At 47.1% G+C, this 19,451-nt stretch overlaps 1 protein-coding gene across 3 annotated transcripts in view; it reads right to left on the reverse strand.

Annotated features, from left to right (window-relative positions):
* Positions 1–19,451, reverse strand: part of NF2 (NF2, moesin-ezrin-radixin like (MERLIN) tumor suppressor) — a 168,342-nt gene that overhangs the window by 53,452 nt on the left and 95,439 nt on the right. For all 3 annotated transcript variants that reach the window (XM_075341632.1, XM_075341618.1, XM_075341624.1), the window contains one exon: positions 12,357–12,462. In XM_075341632.1, coding sequence (XP_075197747.1) covers positions 12,357–12,462 — 106 coding nt within the window. The remainder of the gene's footprint in view (positions 1–12,356; positions 12,463–19,451) is intronic.

The raw sequence follows: 19,451 nt of genomic DNA on the forward strand, positions 1-19,451 counted from the left end.
GTAAAATACTTACAGTAGTCGCATTAAAACACCGTTTGCGGACTTCTGCCGTTTCTAGTGCTGTTCCTATCCCTCTCCTGTATCATTTGACCGCAGCTCTGACTAGCCGGCTCCCACCGCGGACCATTAGCTCCTTTCTGAATATAAGCCTAGGTGACCCTTATGTTATGAGTCTCATAGACTTATATTAAAGGGAACTTGTCACCAGGTTTTTCCCTTTTCAGCTAAGGCCACCACCAGTGAGCTCTTACATACAGCATTCCAAACACCTTTATTATACTCTCCTAGAGGGCGGTCCACTCTTATGGGTGTCGCTGCTCTCTGTCCGTCACCTCCTCCTTCTTGTGTGATCGCCGTCCTCGTGCCCAGCCCCATGTGCATGACACACCCTTCTACATTCACAGAAAGGCCTCCACTGTGCCCTTGCGCAGGCGCACTTTCAGCTGCTCAGCTGAGGGCAAAGTACTGCAGTGCGCATGTGCAGGCGGTCTTTGACCTTTTCTCGAGCCTGTGTATTACAGTACTTTGCTCTGCCTTCAACAGGTCAGATCAAAGCGCACATGTGCAGGAGCGCAATGGAAGCCTTTCTGTGAATGACACAGGACGCGTCACGCACACGGGGATGGGCAGACGTACGGCAATCGCACAAGATGGAGGAGGCGCCGGACTGAGAGCAGCAAATCACATCAGACCGGGCCGCCCCTAGGTGAATATTCTAAAGCTGTTTTTTACACCATACATAGGGACCTGAGCTCTTATATATTGTATTCTGGAATGCTGTATATAAGGGCTCACTGGTGATGGCCGCAGCTTATGAGGGAAAAACATGGTGACAGGTTCCCTTTAAAGGGAATCTGGGTGAATATTAGTAATCCCTGCCTAGCAGTCCCTGTATACACTAGCATAAACAGATCTTTAGAAAAAGTATTTCTAAAGATCGTTTATCATATGCTAATGAGGCCAGGACTAGTCGCAAAGGTGTGAGTTCCCTTGGCTAGCCGGCCCACATAACATGTTAGTATGCCCCTGTATAGTGCAAGTATAGTGTAAGTGGGCAGAAAACACAATTAGAACTCTTATGACAGTATGAGTACAGTTAATTCTCTTCACTCTATACATTCCTACTCCTCCAAAGCAACCAAAGCACTTTGCACAAATTAATTGATACATATACAGGCTAGGCATATCATATGTTGACTACAGGCTAGACATATCTTAGCAACAAATAATAAGCCACTTTCAATTAGTTTTCATTTACAATTCTCTAGCATTTTGTGTCTACAGTGACTTTGCTGAATTGTGTGTCACCAATGTGACAGACACTCCCTTCTATTTGTCCCCAATTCTTTCTAATACACTAGCAGACATAGGGGACAGATAGAAAGAAGGGAGTTTGACTGCATCAAACTACACAGAGAGTTTGTTGTCTTTCTAAATAAAAATTCTTTGCAAAGTTGTTTTTTAATTAATCTCAGGTACACTAAAGGAAAAACAATGGTTGTGGACACAGAAGAGGTTGTTCAGTTATTCATAATTATACAGAAATGTGAGGAAAATAGTAAGATATGCAGCTTGTTAATATGCTGAAATTATCACCGATGCCCTGATATTCAGCTAAATCTTAAATTTTTCAAAGGAAATGAATGGACAGAAAAGGGGGCTGGCTTAGCTATTGAACAAAACAGTCAAGCAGCTCAATTTTGTCAGCACGATTTTGTAATGTAACGTAAAGACATTGCTGTAATGATGGCATAATACTGATTAAATTGGTAACTTTGATGAAGAAATATGTTGTTAGTCTTTTTTAATCAGATTCCGATGTACAGGGGCCAGAGTCTACAATGGATCTCCTCCTCCCTGTCTGTGATTCCCTGTTCCTACACCTGCCTCCTCTGTTGCCTCCATTGCCTCCTCTTTTTGCAGGGGAGCATTCATACAGAGGAGGAAGGTTATTGAAGAAGCAGTGACCTGTTATTAAAAAAACAGTGGCAAGCAAAGGTTGAGGAATCACAGACAGGGAGGAGAAAACCCAGTGAACAGTCCAGCCTATAGGCACCAAAATCAATTAGCAGAAAACGTCAAGTGTTGATTAAAGGATATGTCCACTACTCAGAACCCCCTTCTCAATCCCTATGTTTGCCCCCCAGTAAAATATAATTTATAATCACCTCCGGGGCCAGTGGCGACACCACAGGAACAGTGCCACCACCGGAGCAGAGTAGAAGTGTTATTGTTATATTACTGGGGGCAAACATAGGAATTGAGAGGAAGTTGGTCACAGTAGTGGATAGTCCCTTTTAAGAAGAACAACAAAGTAGATTTCTTCACCAAAAGTATCAATTTAATCAGTATTACAGCGTCATTACAGCAATGACTTTACATTACAAAATCGTGCTGACAGGTTTTCTTTAAGCATGTTTTGAGTATAATCTTGTATAAGTAAATAACTTCTTTAGGTCAGCAGGAGTAGAAGGAAGAACATTGACAGCTTCAGATATACTTTGAAGACAATCATTCTAATTGTTTACCCTTTGAATTTTAGCAGGATTGAAGTTAATTTCATGAAGCTTAGTGCTCCTAATATTTTGCTCGTATTCACTTTTACTATAAGGCTGTATACACACATGGCGGTTTTATAGCGTTTTTAATGCATTTTTGGGTGCAGTTTGTCACAAAACGGCAAGCAAATCCTGATGCCAGCAAAGTAAATGAGAATCCTGAAGTGTAGGGCATATGTTGAGTATTTTCTCCTTGCAGGCTTGCAATTCAATTTAAATAACACATGGAAAAACGTTTCTTAGCGCGGTGTTTTTCCTGCCAAGAGATGCAGAAATGGTGCAGTAATATCTGCACCCAAATACTTAACATGTACACATAGTCTAACACTATAGGGTCAGTTTAGTGCTTATGTGTGGATGTTATCTGAAATTAAACCTTATATTACCAGACGTGAGCAGGAACTTATCTATGCTTGGGAAGTGGACTCCTCAAATGCAGAGTTATTACCGGCTGTCAGCATTTACACTGAATTCTGCTGAATTAATACTTTTTTTTACTGTAAACATTAGGCTTTTTGTAAGGATGAAAAATGTGTTGAAACGTTCAAAGAAAAGCAATTATAGGATAAGAAACAAAATTGTATTCTTTCTTTGCTTTTTCCTTTTGAACTGAACCTTGAGATCTGCAAGATGCAATAAAGTAAGGGAATGGCGAAATATTCCTGCCAAACTGCAGACAACATCTCGGAGAAAACACAGTAAAAAACATTTAAAGAGAATTCTAGCTTTTATGTGGACAGCCGAGTTCTCGGAGGTGTTCTCCTAACCAGAACGTGCACCTCTCCGTCCAGTAGCGCCTCAGAATGAATCTTCAAATAACAGCAGTAATAATTTGTAGAGTAATTTCACACAGCAGGAGATCAATAGCGCTTAAATGCACATTTGTATTGGTGTCTTATTAAAGTGAAGTGTCTATCTTGCACTGTCTACCCAACCGGAGATCTTTCCGGAAATTGCTTAAACTATACACAGTCTTTCTTTTCTCCTGAAAACTCACATATGTATCATATACCAATGAAGTCATGGAGGAAAAATCAATACTGAAGAGATGAAAATGGTGGTAAGGGGGATAACATCAAAGTGGAGGACTTTAGGAGGCAGTTTGATTGTAATATTAGATCCTGAAGACCTCCACACACAGACATAGAAAACATCATACATAAAGGTTTTCTCATAATCATACATAGGCAAAATTGCAAAATCCTCGTATAAACAAACAACTTTGCAAATTACCTCTTATTAAAAATTTTCTACATCCTTAAAGGGAATCAGTCACCCTTTTGCATTTTTTAGTTATTAATATGGGCCTACAGGTGGCATAGAACTGAAATTAGCCATACTTGTATGCCTCCAGGATGAGGGGCCGTTTTTGAAAAATCCTCCTTTATATCTGAAGCACTGAGAGAAAGTGCGAAACGGCCGACGTCTGACGTGTCGGGTGGTTCTCCCCCTCCCCGCTAGCCCAAATATGTAACCTCCATGTTTTAATAAAGAAATTCCTGCACAGCAAGAACCGGTGAGTGCCTTCATTCTTACATTTTTTACTCCTTTATATCTTCTATCGTCCGGGCTATGGGGCGTGTGCTGCCCAGAAGATAAGCCGGCCTCCAGTCTTCATTATCCCCAATTTCTCCTCCTCTTCCTTTAGTATGCGCCTGTGAAGTGAGGAGTGAAGCCGGAAATCTCACGCCTGAGCATTCTGCCTGCTGTCTCTCCCCTGCACTGAAGTAGCAGTGACTCCTCGATGCCTGCACAGATCAAATTGAAGCCTGTGCCTACAGAAGGGCGGAACACTGCAGGAAAGCGATACCAGGCAGAATGGGCAGGCGCGAGATTTCCGGCTGCACTCCTGACATCACAGGTGCATACTAACGAGAAGAGGAGGAGAAACTGCTGCGTTTTTATAAGAAAAAAACAAGATAGCACTAAATGTGCACTACTGCACTAAAAATTCCAAACTGTACTTATTATTAAAATTTAAGATTTTTGGCAAAAAATTTCAATTTGTGAGCTAACCCGCCACGTCACGGCAAATCTCATTGGCACAGTCCTACTCTAAAATATGTTTGGTTAAAATATGCCATACGGCCTCACATATGAAAAAGTAGAACTGTTCTTAGCAGCACTTACTTGGTGTTTTTCAATCCCGTATCCATGACTGAATCATGGCTGTGGGTGGGACAGGTCCAAGCAAATGCTGCTTGAAGTAAGAAGTAGCATGCCAATTCTTTGTGTTTTCGCAGCTTTTTTTGTAGCGTTTTTTCACCCATAGAAAGCAATAAGCGCAAAAACTGCTATCAGTTTATGCAACATTTTTGGTGAAAAACCCCAGAAGGTAAGCAGAATGTAAAACCCATTGATTTCTGGGGTTTTCCCAATTATAAACCATAATGTCTTGGTATTCTAAATTGATCAAAGAGGCTTCTGCTGACTGTGTACAGTTAATATAAGAGATAATTAAATTAGTGATAGGAGTTAGAACTAAACAATGCCAATGAATGCCCTATGGATGTGAGAAAATAAATAACGCCTGCCCAACTGAATACTTCCACATATTGGTAGCGCAAACAATGCCCTATCAATTCAACTCCCCCTGCTGTCTTTCATAAACTCATGGAACCTTAGTTCATGGTTACACTTCATAAATGATTCCAGAATGAAGGGAATTTTGTTTACTTACCGTAAATTCCTTTTCTTCTAGCTCCTATTGGGAGACCCAGACAATTGGGTGTATAGCTACTGCCTCCGGAGGCCACACAAAGTATTACACTTTAAAAAGTGTAACCCCTCCCCTCTGCCTATACACCCTCCCGTGCATCACGGGCCCATCAGTTTTGGTGCCAAAGCAGGAAGGAGGAAACTATATAAATTGGTCTAAGGTAAATTCAATCCGAAGGATGTTCGGAGAACTGAAACCATGAACCAAAAGAACAATTCAACATGAACAACATGTGTACACAAAAGAACAACAGCCCGAAGGGAACAGGGGCGGGTGCTGGGTCTCCCAATAGGAGCTAGAAGAAAAGGAATTTACGGTAAGTAAACAAAATTCCCTTCTTCTTTGTCGCTCCATTGGGAGACCCAGACAATTGGGACGTCCAAAAGCAGTCCCTGGGTGGGTAAAAGAATACCCCGATAAAAAGAGCCGACAACGGCCCCCTCCTACAGGTGGGCAACCGCCGCCTGAAGGACTCGCCTACGTAGACTGGCATCCGCCGAAGCATAGGTATGCACCTGATAGTGTTTCGTGAAAGTGTGCAGACTAGACCAGGTAGCCGCCTGACACACCTGCTGAGCCGTAGCCCGGTGCCTCAATGCCCAAGACGCCCCCTACGGCTCTGGTAGAATGGGCTTTCAGCCCTGAAGGAATCGGAAGCCCAGAGGAACGGTAGGCTTCAAAAATCGGTTCCTTGATCCACCGAGCCAAGGTTGACTTGGAAGCCTGCGACCCCTTACGCTGGCCAGCGACGAGGACAAAGAGCGCATCAGAACGGCGCAGTGGCGCCGTGCGAGACACGTAGATCCGGAGTGCTCTCACTAGATCTAACAAACGCAAATCCTTTTCACATTGGTGAATTGGATGAGGGCAAAATGAAGGTAAGGAGATATCCTGATTGAGATGAAAAGGGGACACCACCTTAGGGAGAAAGTCCGGGACCGGACGTAGAACCACCTTATCCTGGTGAAATACCAGGAAGGGGGCTTTGCATGACAGCGCTGCAAGCTCTGACACTCTTCGGAGTGATGTAACTGCCACTAGAAATGCCACCTTCTGCGAAAGACGTGATAGAGAGACATCCCGCAGCGGCTCAAAAGGTGGTTTCTGAAGAGCCCGTAGAACCCCGGGTTCCAGTGGCCGCTTGTAAGGTGGGACTATGTGGCAAACTCCGTGCAGGAACGTGCAGACCTGCGGAAGCCTAGCTAGACGCTTTTGAAAAAACACGGAAAGCGCCGATACTTGTCCCTTGAGAGAGCCGAGAGACAAACCCTTGTCCATTCCGGATTGAAGGAAGGAAAGAAAAGTGGGTAAGGCAAACGGCCAGGGGGTAAACCCCTTATCAGAGCACCAGGCTAAGAAGATCCTCCAAGCCCTGTGATAGATCTTGGCGGACGTTGGTTTCCTGGCCTGTCTCATAGTGGCAATGACATCTTGAGATAACCCTGAGGACGCTAGGAGCCAGGACTCAATGGCCACACAGTCAGGTTGAGGGCCGCAGAATTCAGATGGAAAAATGGCCCTTGGGACAGCAAGTCTGGTCGGTCTGGGAGCGCCCACGGTTGACCCACCGTGAGGTGCCACAGGTCCGGGTACCACGACCTCCTCGGCCAGTCTGGAGCGACGAGGATGGCGCGGCGGCAGTCGGACCTGATCTTGCGCAACACTCTGGGCAGCATTGCCAGAGGAAGAAATACATAAGGCAGTCGAAACTGCGACCAATCCTGAACTAAGGCGTCCGCCGCCAGAGCTCTGTGATCCTGAGACCGTGCCATGAATACCGGGACCTTGTTGTTGTGCCGAGACGCCATGAGATCGACGTCCGGCGTTCCCCAGCGGCAACAGATCTCTTGAAACACGTCCGGGTGAAGAGACCATTCCCCTGCGTCCATGCCCTGGCGACTGAGAAAGTCTGGTTCCCAGTTTTCTACGCCCGGGATGTGAACCGCGGAGATGGTGGAGGCTGTGGTCTCCGCCCACAGCAGAATCCGCCGAACTTCTTGGAAGGCTTGACGACTGCGAGTGCCGCCCTGGTGGTTGATGTACGCGACCGCCGTGGCGTTGTCCGACTGTATGCGGATCTGCCTGCCCTCCAGCCACCGATGGAACGCTTTTAGGGCTAGATACACTGCCCTTATCTCCAGAACATTGATCTGAAGGGAGGACTCTGTCGGAGTCCAGGTTCCCTGAGCCTTGTGGTGGAGAAAAACCGCTCCCCACCCTGACAGACTCGCGTCCGTCGTGACCACAGCCCAGGATGGGGGCAGGAAAGATTTTCCCTTCGACAGAGAAGTGGGAAGAAGCCACCACTGAAGAGAGGTCTTGGCTGCCAGAGAAAGAGAGACGTTCCTGTCTAGGGACGTCGACCTCCTGTCCCATTTGCGGAGAATGTCCCATTGGAGTGGACGCAGATGAAACTGCGCAAAGGGAACTGCCTCCATTGCTGCCACCATCTTCCCCAGGAAGTGCATGAGGAGCCTCAAGGGGTGTGACTGGGCCCGAAGGAGAGATTGCACCCCTGTTTGCAGCGAACGCTGTTTGTCCAGCGGAAGCTTGACTATCGCTGAGAGAGTATGAAACGCCATCCCGAGGTACGTCAGTGATTGGGTCAGAGTCAATTTTGACTTTGGGAAATTGGTGATCCACCCGAACCTCTGGAGAGTCTCCAGAGCAACGGTCAGACTGTGTTGACATGCCACCCTGGAGGGTGCCTTGACTAGGAGATCGTCTAAGTACGGGATCACCGAGTGGCCCTGAGAGTGTAGGACTGCCACAACGGCTGCCATGATCTTGGTGAAGACCCGTGGGGCTGTCGCCAGGCCGAAAGGCAGTGCCACAAACTGAAGGTGTTCGTCCCCCATGGCGAAACGCAGGAAGCGTTGATGCTCTGGTGCGATCGGCACATGGAGATAGGCATCCCTGATGTCGATTGATGCAAGGAAGTCTCCTTGGGACATCGAAGCGATGACAGAGTGGAGGGATTCCATGCGAAACCGCCTGGTTCTCACATGTCTGTTGAGCAATTTGAGGTCCAAAACGGGACGGAATGAACCGTCCTTTTTTGGCACCACGAACAGGTTGGAGTAAAAACCGCGACCACGTTCCTGAAGGGGAACGGGGATCACAACTCCTTCTGTCTTCAGAGTGTCCACCGCCTGAAAAAGTGCAACGGTTCGCTCGGGGGGCGGAGATGTTCTGAAAAAACGAGTCGGAGGACGAGAGCTGAACTCTATCCTGTAACTGTGAGACAGAACGTCTCTCACCCATCGGTCTTGGACATGTGGCCACCAGGCGTCGCAAAAGCGGGAGAGCCTGCCACCGACCGAGGATGCGGTTTGGGGAGGCCAAAAGTCATGAGGAGGCCGCCTTGGAGACGGTGACTCCGGCGGTCTTTGGAGGACGTGACTTAGACCGCCATGCAGAAGAGTTCCTCTGGCTCTTCTGTGGCCTGTTGGACGAGGAGGATTGGGATCTGGCTGAGGGCCGAAAGGACCGAAACCTCGCTTGAATTCTTCGTTGCTGAGGTCTCTTTGGTTTGGGCTGGGGTAAGGACGAGTCCTTTCCCTTGAACTGCTTAATAATTTCATCCAATTGCTCGCCAAACAATCGGTCGCCAGAAAAAGGCAAACCGGTCAAGAAACTTCTTGGAAGCAGAGTCTGCCTTCCAATCGCGTAGCCACATGGCCCTGCGGACTGCCACCGAATTGGCGGATGCTACCGCTGTACGGCTAGCCGAGTCCAGGACAGCATTCATGGCGTAGGATGAAAACACCGACGCCTGAGAAGTCAAAGACGCTACTTGCGGAGCAGAGGTACGGGTGACCGCATTAATCTCAGACAGACAAGCTGAGATAGCCTGGAGTGCCCACACTGCTGCAAAGGCTGGGGCAAAGGACGCGCCTATGGCTTCATAGATGGATTTCATTAGGAGCTCTATCTGCCTGTCCGTGGCATCCTTGAGCGATGAACCGTCAGCCACTGCTACTACGGATCTAGCCGCCAGTCTAGAGACTGGAGGATCCACCTTGGGACATTGAGCCCAACCCTTAACTACGTCAGAGGGGAAGGGGTAACGTGTGTCATTAAGGCGTTTAGTAAAGCGCTTGTCCGGAAAAGCCCTGTGCTTCTGGACAGCATCTCTGAAGTTAGAGTGATCGAAGAAAGCACTCCGAGTACGTTTGGGGAACCTAAACTGGTGCTTCTCCTGCTGTGAAGCCGACTCCTCTACAAGTGGAGTTGGAGGGGAAAGATCTAGCACCTGGTTGATGGACGCTATAAGGTCATTTACTATGGCGTCCCCTTCAGGTGTATCAAGATTGAGCGCAACGTCAGGGTCAGAGTCCTGGGCTGCGAACTCCGCCTCATCCTCCAGAGAGTCCTCAAGCTGAGACCCCGAACAGCGTGATGAAGTCGGGGAAGATTCTAAGCGAGCCCGCTTAGCCGGTCTGGGACTGCGGTCCATGCCGGAGTCCTCCACGTAATAACTAGAGGCCACCCCAGGAGCACGCTTCGTCGCAGACCGAGAGGGGCCTGGGGGCGATCCCGCAGTGCCCGGGGCCTGTGTAATGGCCGGTCTGGACTGCAAAGCCTCTAGTATCTTAGCAGACCATTTGTCCATAGACTGAGCCATGGATTGTGAGAGTGACTCAGAGAGTTTCTCAGCTAAAACTGCAAACTCTGTCCCTGCCACCTGGACAGGGGGAGCAGGGGGGTCTACCTGAGCCGAGGGTCCCACCAGTGCCCCAGGCTCCGGCTGAGCGAGTGCCACAGGGGCCGAGCATTGCTCACAGTGAGGGTAGGTGGAACCTGCAGGTAGCATAGTCGCACAAGAGGTACAGGTTGCAAAATAACCCTGTGTCTTGGCACCCTTGCTCCTTGTGAACGACATGCTGTTGTCTCCCAGGAGAGTGATCACTGAGGGTATATAGCCACAAGCTAACAGTACAGCCGAACCGAGAAAATGTATACAAATATAATATATATATATATATATATATATACAGTTCGGCACCCTAGGGGGACCAGCACCGGGTGACCGGTGTGGCTTACCGACCGCTCAAGCGGTGTGTGGCCACCAGATTCCCTGCCTCGGGTCTCCCAGAGCTGCAGCCAGAAGTCCTCCACCGGCAGAATGTGCTTAAAACATGGCCGTCGGCGTTCACAGGGGAGGAGGGAGCTGTGGGCGTAACTAAATAAGTGCGGGAATCTGGTGCCCCAGAGTGATTAGTGAGGGGGGAGGAGGACACCTAAGCGTGCTCCAGCCCTCACTGTCGGCGTCACGCCGACCGTCCCGCCCTTACCCCTGACTGGCAGGCCCGGGGGCAGGAGTTTAAGGCACTAGGCCGCAAAAGCCGGGGGCTAAAGTTAAAACCGCGGCCGGCAAGCAGGCGCGGTCGGCGCGGTAGTCCCGGTCTCATACCAACACCGCAGCCGCTGCAGCGTCTGAGGCCAAAGTGCTCCATGCCCCGTCCCCAAGGGGACACAGAGTACCTGTAGATGCAGGGTCCTGTCCCTGATGATACTCCGTCTCCTGTCCGTCAGAATCCCACAGGGGCTGCGGAGGGAGCCCGGTCCCAGTGCCTGGATGACCGGTTAGGATCCCACTTCTCCCAGAGCCCCTAAGGGATGGGGAAGGAAAACGGCATGTGGCTCCAGCCTTTGTACCCGCAATGGGTACCTCAACCTTAACAACACCGCCGACTCAGTGGGGTGAGAAGGGAGCATGCCGGGAGCCCTGTTAGGGGCCCTCTTTTCTTCCATCCGATACAATCAGCAGCTGCTGCTGACTAAAATGGGAGCATGAGTGAATGTGTGCCTCCTTCAACACAAAGCATAAAACTGATGGGCCCGTGATGCACGGGAGGGTGTATAGGCAGAGGGGAGGGGTTACACTTTTTAAAGTGTAATACTTTGTGTGGCCTCCGGAGGCAGTAGCTATACACCCAATTGTCTGGGTCTCCCAATGGAGCGACAAAGAAAGTCACTATTTTTCAAAAAATGTTTTATGGTTTCACATACGTCTTGCATTGGTGGCCAAACACCTTGTAAGGTGGAAGCAACGCTGACTTTGGGATCTTGAAAAAACAAAGCCAAAAACGTAGTAAGAAAAGCAGCAAGAGAGTCAAGAAAACCTGCGTTTTACTGCCAAGAAATCAGGTTTTGGTTGCAGAAAAAAAAAAACCAATGTATGAAGATTGCCTAGCTATAAACCTTTTTCAAAACCTATGTAAAAATATATAGACTTAAGGCCGCTTTATACGCTACGATATATCTAACAATATGTCGTCGGGATCACGTCGTTAGTGACGCACATCCGGCACCGTTTGACATATCGTAGTGCGTAACACAAATGAGCAACTGAACGAGCAAAAATACTCACCTTATCGTTGATCGTTGACACGTCGCTCATTTAAAAAAAAAAAAAAAAAAATCGAACGTCGTCCTGTGCTCCTGTTGTTCATCGTTCCCGAGGCAGCACACGTCGCTCCGTGTGACACCCCGGGAACAATGAACTGCAGCTTACCTGTGGCCGACGGCAATGCTGAAGTAAGAAGGTGGGCGGGATGTTTACGTCCCGCTCATCTCCGCCCCTCCGCTTCTATTGGTCGGCCGGTGTGTGACGTCGCTGTGACGCCGAACGTCCCTCCACCTTCAGGAAGAGGATGTACGCTGCCCACAGTGAGGTCGTTCGGGAGGTAAGTACGTGTGACGGGGGTTACCGACTTTGTGCGACACGGGCAACAAATTGCCCGTATCGCACAAACGATGGGGGCGGGTGCGATCGCACATGCGAACGCACGATAAATTGATACGTGTAAAGCAGGCTTTAAACATCTTTAATGAACAACTGCTCACACATACAAGAAAGCAGGGGTGATATTTACGAAGGTCTCTGAATTAGCTTACTATAATTGTTTGCTTCCTAATTATTCATACTTTCATTTAGATTTTAAGAATTAAAATCAAACGCCATTAAATTTCAGACAAGCAGCATGAGCCATCTGGTAATCTGTAACCTCATTTTTGACTAAGTGCATGTAGATACTATTAAACAGAGGATGAGCTCAGGTATTAGCGGTTACCGTATAGGCCGTCTTGCTGGTAATTTCCAATAACTTTTGTTTGGCTCTGCGTTCAGAATCCCGGGTCTCTTGTAAATCTTGCTTCAGTTGTTCGGCTTCTTTTGCTCTTAGGAAAATAGTTATAAAAATAAACATTAGTACAATATAATCTTACAAAATTACCTCCTTAAATGCTGTGCTCAACCTAAATTAACTTACTGGTTATACTATTTACGATATATACAAAAAAATATATTTTTGAACTTCTTTATTTTGTGGTATGAAGATACCATACCAAATAGAAAAACAGCTAGCAGAATAAAACCAAACAAATATAATACATAATGGCAAGCACCAGACATAGGTCCAATTGATATACAGATGATCAAAAAATATTATTAGAAATTCTTGCCATAGTGCAGCACATTGCAATTGAGAGAAGAATGTACAAACAAAATAAGACATTACAGGGTAACAATTTATCACATAACACTAGTGATGAGTGAGCATGCTCGCCATTATTTGATACTCGTTCGAGCATCAGGCTGCTCGGGTATTCACGGAGCTCAGCCGAGTATCGCGGGTGCTCGAATGTTTCGACTGTGACTGTGAAACAACGACCACCACGCACAGGAAATGCTCTTTTTATGGCTGGCTGTATTTCAAAGTTTGGAAGGAGACGGGTTGTAATGCAGCGCTATTCACCACTCCAGAAATATAAATGATTAATGTCTTTTTATTTCATGCACAGGTCTACGCATTTCAGGAGTACTCAGCTCCCTTCATCAGGATATTAGGCAAAAGAACATCAAATGTGCTGGTTACATGGATACCTCACCATTATATACCACTACAATGACGTAAAAAAAAAAAACACCCACAAAAGAAAAAACTTGGCGAGATGATTTAAACTTGAAAATAAACAATGACGCATTACACAGCTATAACCTAGAAAAGTCAATAATATAAAACAATACACAGCAATTTTAGTATAATAAGGAATGAAAAATAAAAGTTATCATGTGAAAATAAATAAAGAAAATAGTTTTGAAAAAAAGTGTATTGATTGTGTCTTGAACCTACAAATGTGGCAAAAAGGGTGATTCAGGGGTGTGTGAAAGGGACACCAAACCCTCTACCTACGGCTCCACTAGTAAATATTACTAGAAAAAAGGAAATTTTGAAATGGATATAAGGTCAGGCTTGGTTAAACAGAAATTCTCTAAGAACTTTTTCCACGAATATTTAATAGTATTAACAATAAATAGTGAATCCAGCTCTTTAATTGTCACTTACTTTTTAATTTTATTAAAGAATTTTACCTTGTTTGTTTAACCAAACGTTCCCTCGTGTGTCCTTTCCAGCAGCCGGACACAAAAATTTTGCTGAATCCGATGCATTCCGGATAAAACGCGATGCTATGCGGAACAATCCGGTGCCAATACAAGTCTATGACGAAAATAACAGATCCGGCGGCAACAGGCGCCGGATCAGTTTTTTCCGCAAATCGCTGGATTGTGCCTGACAGCAAAAAATGGATGTGTGAAAGAGGCCTTAGTCATATGTCATTAGCAGAACAGAAAACACTGGTACTGTGGTAAACAGATGAGGGAGGAGATGTAGGGTGGTGCAGAACTGTGGAGAGATTTCTGGGTGAGAGGGGTAAGTTTGTATTGTATTTTGTAGCAGATGGTTAAAAGTGGCACAAAGTGGAGGCACCTATGTAGTCGCTGGACAGAAACATGATCCTGCCTGATTCCTTCAGGATAAATTGGAAATGGAACAGTTTATTAAAGGCCACGTCTCACTAAGAAACATCGCTAGCAACATCGCTGCTGAGGCACAACTTGCTAGCGATGTTGCTGTGTGTGACATCCAGCAACAACCTGGCCCCTGCTGTGAGGTCGCTGGTTGTTGCTGAATGTCCTGGGCCATTTTTTAGTTGTTGCTCTCCCGCTGTGAAGCACACATCGCTGTGTGTGACAGCGACAGAGCAACAACTGAATGTGCAGTGAGCAGGGAATCGGCTTCTGCGGACGCTGGTAACCAAGGTAAATATCAGGTAACCAAGAAGCCCTTTCCTTGGTTACCCGATATTTACCTTCGTTACCAGCGTCCGCCGCTCTCACGCTGGTCAGTGCCGGCTCCCTGCACACATAGCCAGACTACACATCGGGTAATTAACCCGATGTGTTCTCTGGCTAGGAGGGCAGGGAGCCAGCGCTGAGCGGTGTGCGCTGGTAACCAAGGTAAATATCGGGTTGGTTACCCGATATTTACCTTAGTTACCAAGCGCAGCATCGCTTCCACGCGTTGCTGCTGGCTGTGGGCTGGTCACTGGTTGCTGGTGAGATCTGCCTGTGTGACATCTCACCAACAACCCGTGTAGCGACGCTCCAGCAATGCCTGCCAGATCAGGTTGCTGGTGGGATCGCTGGAGCGTCGCTTAGTGTGACGGTACCTTTAGATTGAGACTGATTAGCAAAGAGTCACAATAGTGCAGATGCATTGTGTGCATCTATATCTGCAGACAGTAATGCCATAGAATGCTTAATGTTACAGTGATAATGTACAGTAACCGCTAGACAAAATATTTATGAAAAATTCTGCTAAAGCAGATAAAGCAAAGATCGTCAAATTGATCAGCATCTCTGGTTCAAACAAATCTCTACATATTGACAAAACATAGTTACTAATTGGCTGACAAAAGACAATCTGTAACCTTAAGCATTTAGACATGTAGATTACCTATTTTCATCCTAAAACCTAATGTCCAATAATTATTTTTGTAATTCCTATTTTCCTCATTTGTGTGTGTTTTTTGTTTTTGGAATTTATGTATTTTAAAAGGGAACATGTCATGTAAAAAAATGCTTTTAACATGCATATATCGGGTTAATCTTCAGGTTAATAGCGTTAAGAAGCCGTGCGGCCACTGCACTGAGAGTCCCTCTGCCGGGATGAAGTTAAATGGGTTGTCCACCACTAGGACAATCCCTTCTGTTTCTATAGGTTTCCCCCAGGTAAAATAATAAAGCCTATATTCAGCTTCCGTACTGGCGGCCTTCCTTGGCACACAAATTTGGCTGAAATAGACTGCAGGCACCATGTCACATTTATAGGGCCCCTAAGGTGCAGACACCTCCTATTTTGGAATCTAGACCCCTCAAGGATTTTATCCAGAGGTATAGTGAGTAGTGATGGACGAGCACTAAACTGCTCGGATTCAAGCCGGTCAGACACTCGGAAGCGCTTGACACGAGTAATGAGCATTATTGAAAGTGAATGATTGGCGTGTTCGGCTCTCCGCCCACATACAGCCAGCCGTAAACAGAGCATTTCCGGTGGGAGGGCAGGGTTTTGTTTGCTTGTTCTTTTTGTCACACTACTTCCAAGAACAATGCTTTAACCTAAGTGAGAGCCATTCAGAGACTGCAACTGGCTCTCCTGGAGCTGTTTGCACCCATCACGCAGAGAAGTGAGCCTGTGCATTGTGGTCGTGGTTTCACATACAAAATAACTGAGAACCCGTGATACTCGGCCGAGCTCCGCGAGTACCCGAGCACGCTAATGCTAGAACGAGTAACAAGCAGTGCTGAGCACGTTCGCCCATCACTAATACTAAGCATTTTTAACCCACAGGTACTACACAGAATTTGATAACATTAGGTTGTCATATTGAAAGAGGTAACATGAAATGTGGACCCCACGTTTGTTACCCACTTTCTTCTGAGCAAGGCAATACCTCACGTTTAGTCAGAAACCTCTGTTTGGACAAACAGTAGGACTCCGAACGGAAGGAGCAACATTTGAATTTGGAACACAAATTTGGCTGAAATAGATTGAGGGCACCATGTCACATTTTTGCAGGGCATGAGGTACCAAAACATCAGAAACCCCCACAAGTGCCACCATTTTGGCAAACAGACCGATCAAAGAATTCATCTAGGGGTGTGTTGAGCATTTTGAACCCCTAGGTTCTTCAAAGAACTTTCTAAAATGATAGTTACATTTTTTCTGCTAAAATGTTTATTAGGCAATTTCTTCCAAACACAGTGATATCTGATACATGGTCAAAAACTAATGTTTGGGCGCATGCAGGTCTTGGAAAGCAAACAGCAATATTTAATTATTAGAGCACAAATTTGAACGCCATGATGCATTCACACTCACAGAGGCCCTGAGGTGACGAAAATGCAGAAACACCCACATGTGAATATTTTTAACCCATAAACTACATAGAATTTTATTAGATTGGACTGTGAAACAGAAAAATGTAGGGTTTTTCCACAAAAAATTTACTTTAGCATCAAAGTTTTAACCACACATATATATATTTTATATATATTTATTTTTACATCACGATAAGAGACGCACACAGCGTGTGTGATTCCAAGCAGTCAGACACACTGTCACACAGAGCGGGGGCGCAGTCTGACTTCAACTAATCACAGACACCAGGACTGCCGGTAGGTGGGGGAAGCAGTGCATAGGTATGAGGGTAATGACCGGCCCCGGAAGTGGTGTTACTGCTGCGCAGGAGACTGGTAAGTATAACGAGACTGCTTTCTTCCTATTTTCTCTTTCCTTTTTTTTTTTAACTATCCAGATGGCCGGCTCCGGATAGTTACCCGGAGTTCCCTGAGACACTTGGTATCCTGCGAGGATTCAAACGTTTAAAGTCCAGGTTCGCCCTCGCTAACAGTGTCACTTTGCGTTCTGGGAGGCGGAGAAGATGGCTAAAGATCCATATATAGCTTGTGGGCAAGAGTCTCATATCATAGAGCTTCAGTACAGGCTATTCCCTAATAAATACCCTCATAAAAATAGATCCAGTTCACCAATCCACAAAGTCATAATAGCAGTAGGTACAGGCAATACAAGGGGAATTCACAGGGTTTTTTGAGGGTTTTTTGTTATATCTTTTAGAGGAAATTACTACAATCTGCATTATTAAGAGACTGGCCTTTTCAAATAAAACCCTTCAAACAGTCCAGTTTAAGAAGAAGGGAATTTTGTTTACTTACCGTAAATTCATTTTCTTCTAGCTCCTATTGGGAGACCCAGACAATTGGGTGTATAGCTTCTGCCTCCGGAGGCCACACAAAGTATTACACTTTAAAAAGTGTAACCCCTCCCCTCTGCCTATACACCCTCCCGTGCATCACGGGCCCATCAGTTTTGGTGCCAAAGCAGGAAGGAGGAAACTTATAAATTGGTCTAAGGTAAACTCAATCCGAAGGATGTTCGGAGAACTAAACCATGAACCAAAGAACAATTCAACATGAACAACATGTGTACACAAAAGAACAACAGCCCGAAGGGAACAGGGGCGGGTGCTGGGTCTCCCAATAGGAGCTAGAAGAAAAGGAATTTACGGTAAGTAAACAAAATTCCCTTCTTCTTTGTCGCTCCATTGGGAGACCCAGACAATTGGGACGTCCAAAAGCAGTCCCTGGGTGGGTAAAAGAATACCTCAATAAAGAAGAGCCGTAAAACGGCCCCCTCCTACAGGTGGGCAACTGCCGCCTGAAGGACTCGCCTACCTAGGCTGGCATCTGCCGAAGCATAGGTATGCACCTGATAGTGTTTCGTGAAAGTGTGCAGACTCGACCAGGTAGCCGCCTGACACACCTGCTGAGCCGTAGCCTGGTGCCGCAATGCCCAGGACGCACCCACGGCTCTGGTAGAATGGGCTTTCAGCCCTGAAGGAACCGGAAGCCCAGAAGAACGGTAGGCCTCAAGAATCGGTTCCTTGATCCACCGAGCCAAGGTTGACTTGGAAGCCTGCGACCCCTTACGCTGGCCAGCGACAAGGACAAAGAGCGCATCAGAACGGCGCAGGGGCGCCGTACGAGAAATGTAGAGTCGGAGTGCTCTCACGAGATCTAACAAGTGCAAATCCTTTTCACATTGGTGAACTGGATTGGGACAAAAAGAAGGTAAGGAGATATCCTGATTGAGATGAAAAGGGGATACCACCTTCGGGAGAAACTCCGGGACCGGACGCAGAACCACCTTATCCTGGTGAAACACCAGGAAGGGGGCTTTGCATGACAGCGCTGCTAGCTCAGACACTCTCCGAAGTGATGTGACTGCCACTAGGAAGACCACCTTCTGCGAAAGGCGTGAAAGAGAAACATCCCTCATCGGCTCGAAAGGTGGTTTCTGAAGAGCCGTTAGCACCCTGTTAAGATCCCAGGGTTCTAGCGGACGCTTGTAAGGTGGTACTATGTGGCAAACCCCCTGCAGGAACGTGCGTACCTGCGGAAGCCTGGCTAGACGCTTTAGAAAAAACACGGAAAGCGCCGATACCTGTCCCTTGAGAGAGCCGAGAGACAAACCCTTGTCTAATCCGGATTGAAGGAAAGACAGAAAAGTGGGCAATGCAAACGGCCAGGGAGTAAAACCCTGATCAGAGCACCAGGATAAGAAGATCCTCCACGTCCTGTGGTAGATCTTGGCGGACGTTGGTTTCCTGGCCTGTCTCATAGTGGCAATGACCTCTTGAGATAATCCTGAAGACGCTAGGATCCAGGACTCAATGGCCACACAGTCAGGTTGAGGGCCGCAGAATTCAGATGGAAAAAAGGCCCTTGAGACAGCAAGTCTGGTCGGTCTGGTAGTGCCCATGGTTGACCCACCGTGAGATGCCACAGATCCGGGTACCACGACCTCCTCGGCCAGTCTGGGGCGATGAGGATGGCTCGGCGGCAGTCGGACCTGATCTTGCGTAACACTCTGGGCAGCAGTGCCAGAGGGGGAAATACATAGGGCAGTCGAAACTGCGACCAATCCTGAACTAATGAGTCTGTCGCCAGAGCTCTGTGATCTTGAGACCGTGCCATGAATGCCGGGACCTTGTTGTTGTGCCGGGACGCCATTAGGTCAACGTCTGGTGTTCCCCAGCGGCAACAGATCTCTTGAAACACGTCCGGGTGAAGGGACCATTCCCCTGCGTCCATGCCCTGGCGACTGAGAAAGTCTGCTTCCCAGTTTTCTACGTCCGGGATGTGAACTGCGGAGATGGTGGAGGCTGTGGCTTCCACCCACAGCAGAATCCGCCGAACTTCTTGGAAGGCTTGACGACTGCGTGTGCCGCCTTGGTGGTTGATA

The sequence above is a fragment of the Anomaloglossus baeobatrachus genome, chromosome 1, assembly GCF_048569485.1.
Source record: "Anomaloglossus baeobatrachus isolate aAnoBae1 chromosome 1, aAnoBae1.hap1, whole genome shotgun sequence".
Classification (NCBI taxonomy): domain Eukaryota; kingdom Metazoa; phylum Chordata; class Amphibia; order Anura; family Aromobatidae; genus Anomaloglossus; species Anomaloglossus baeobatrachus.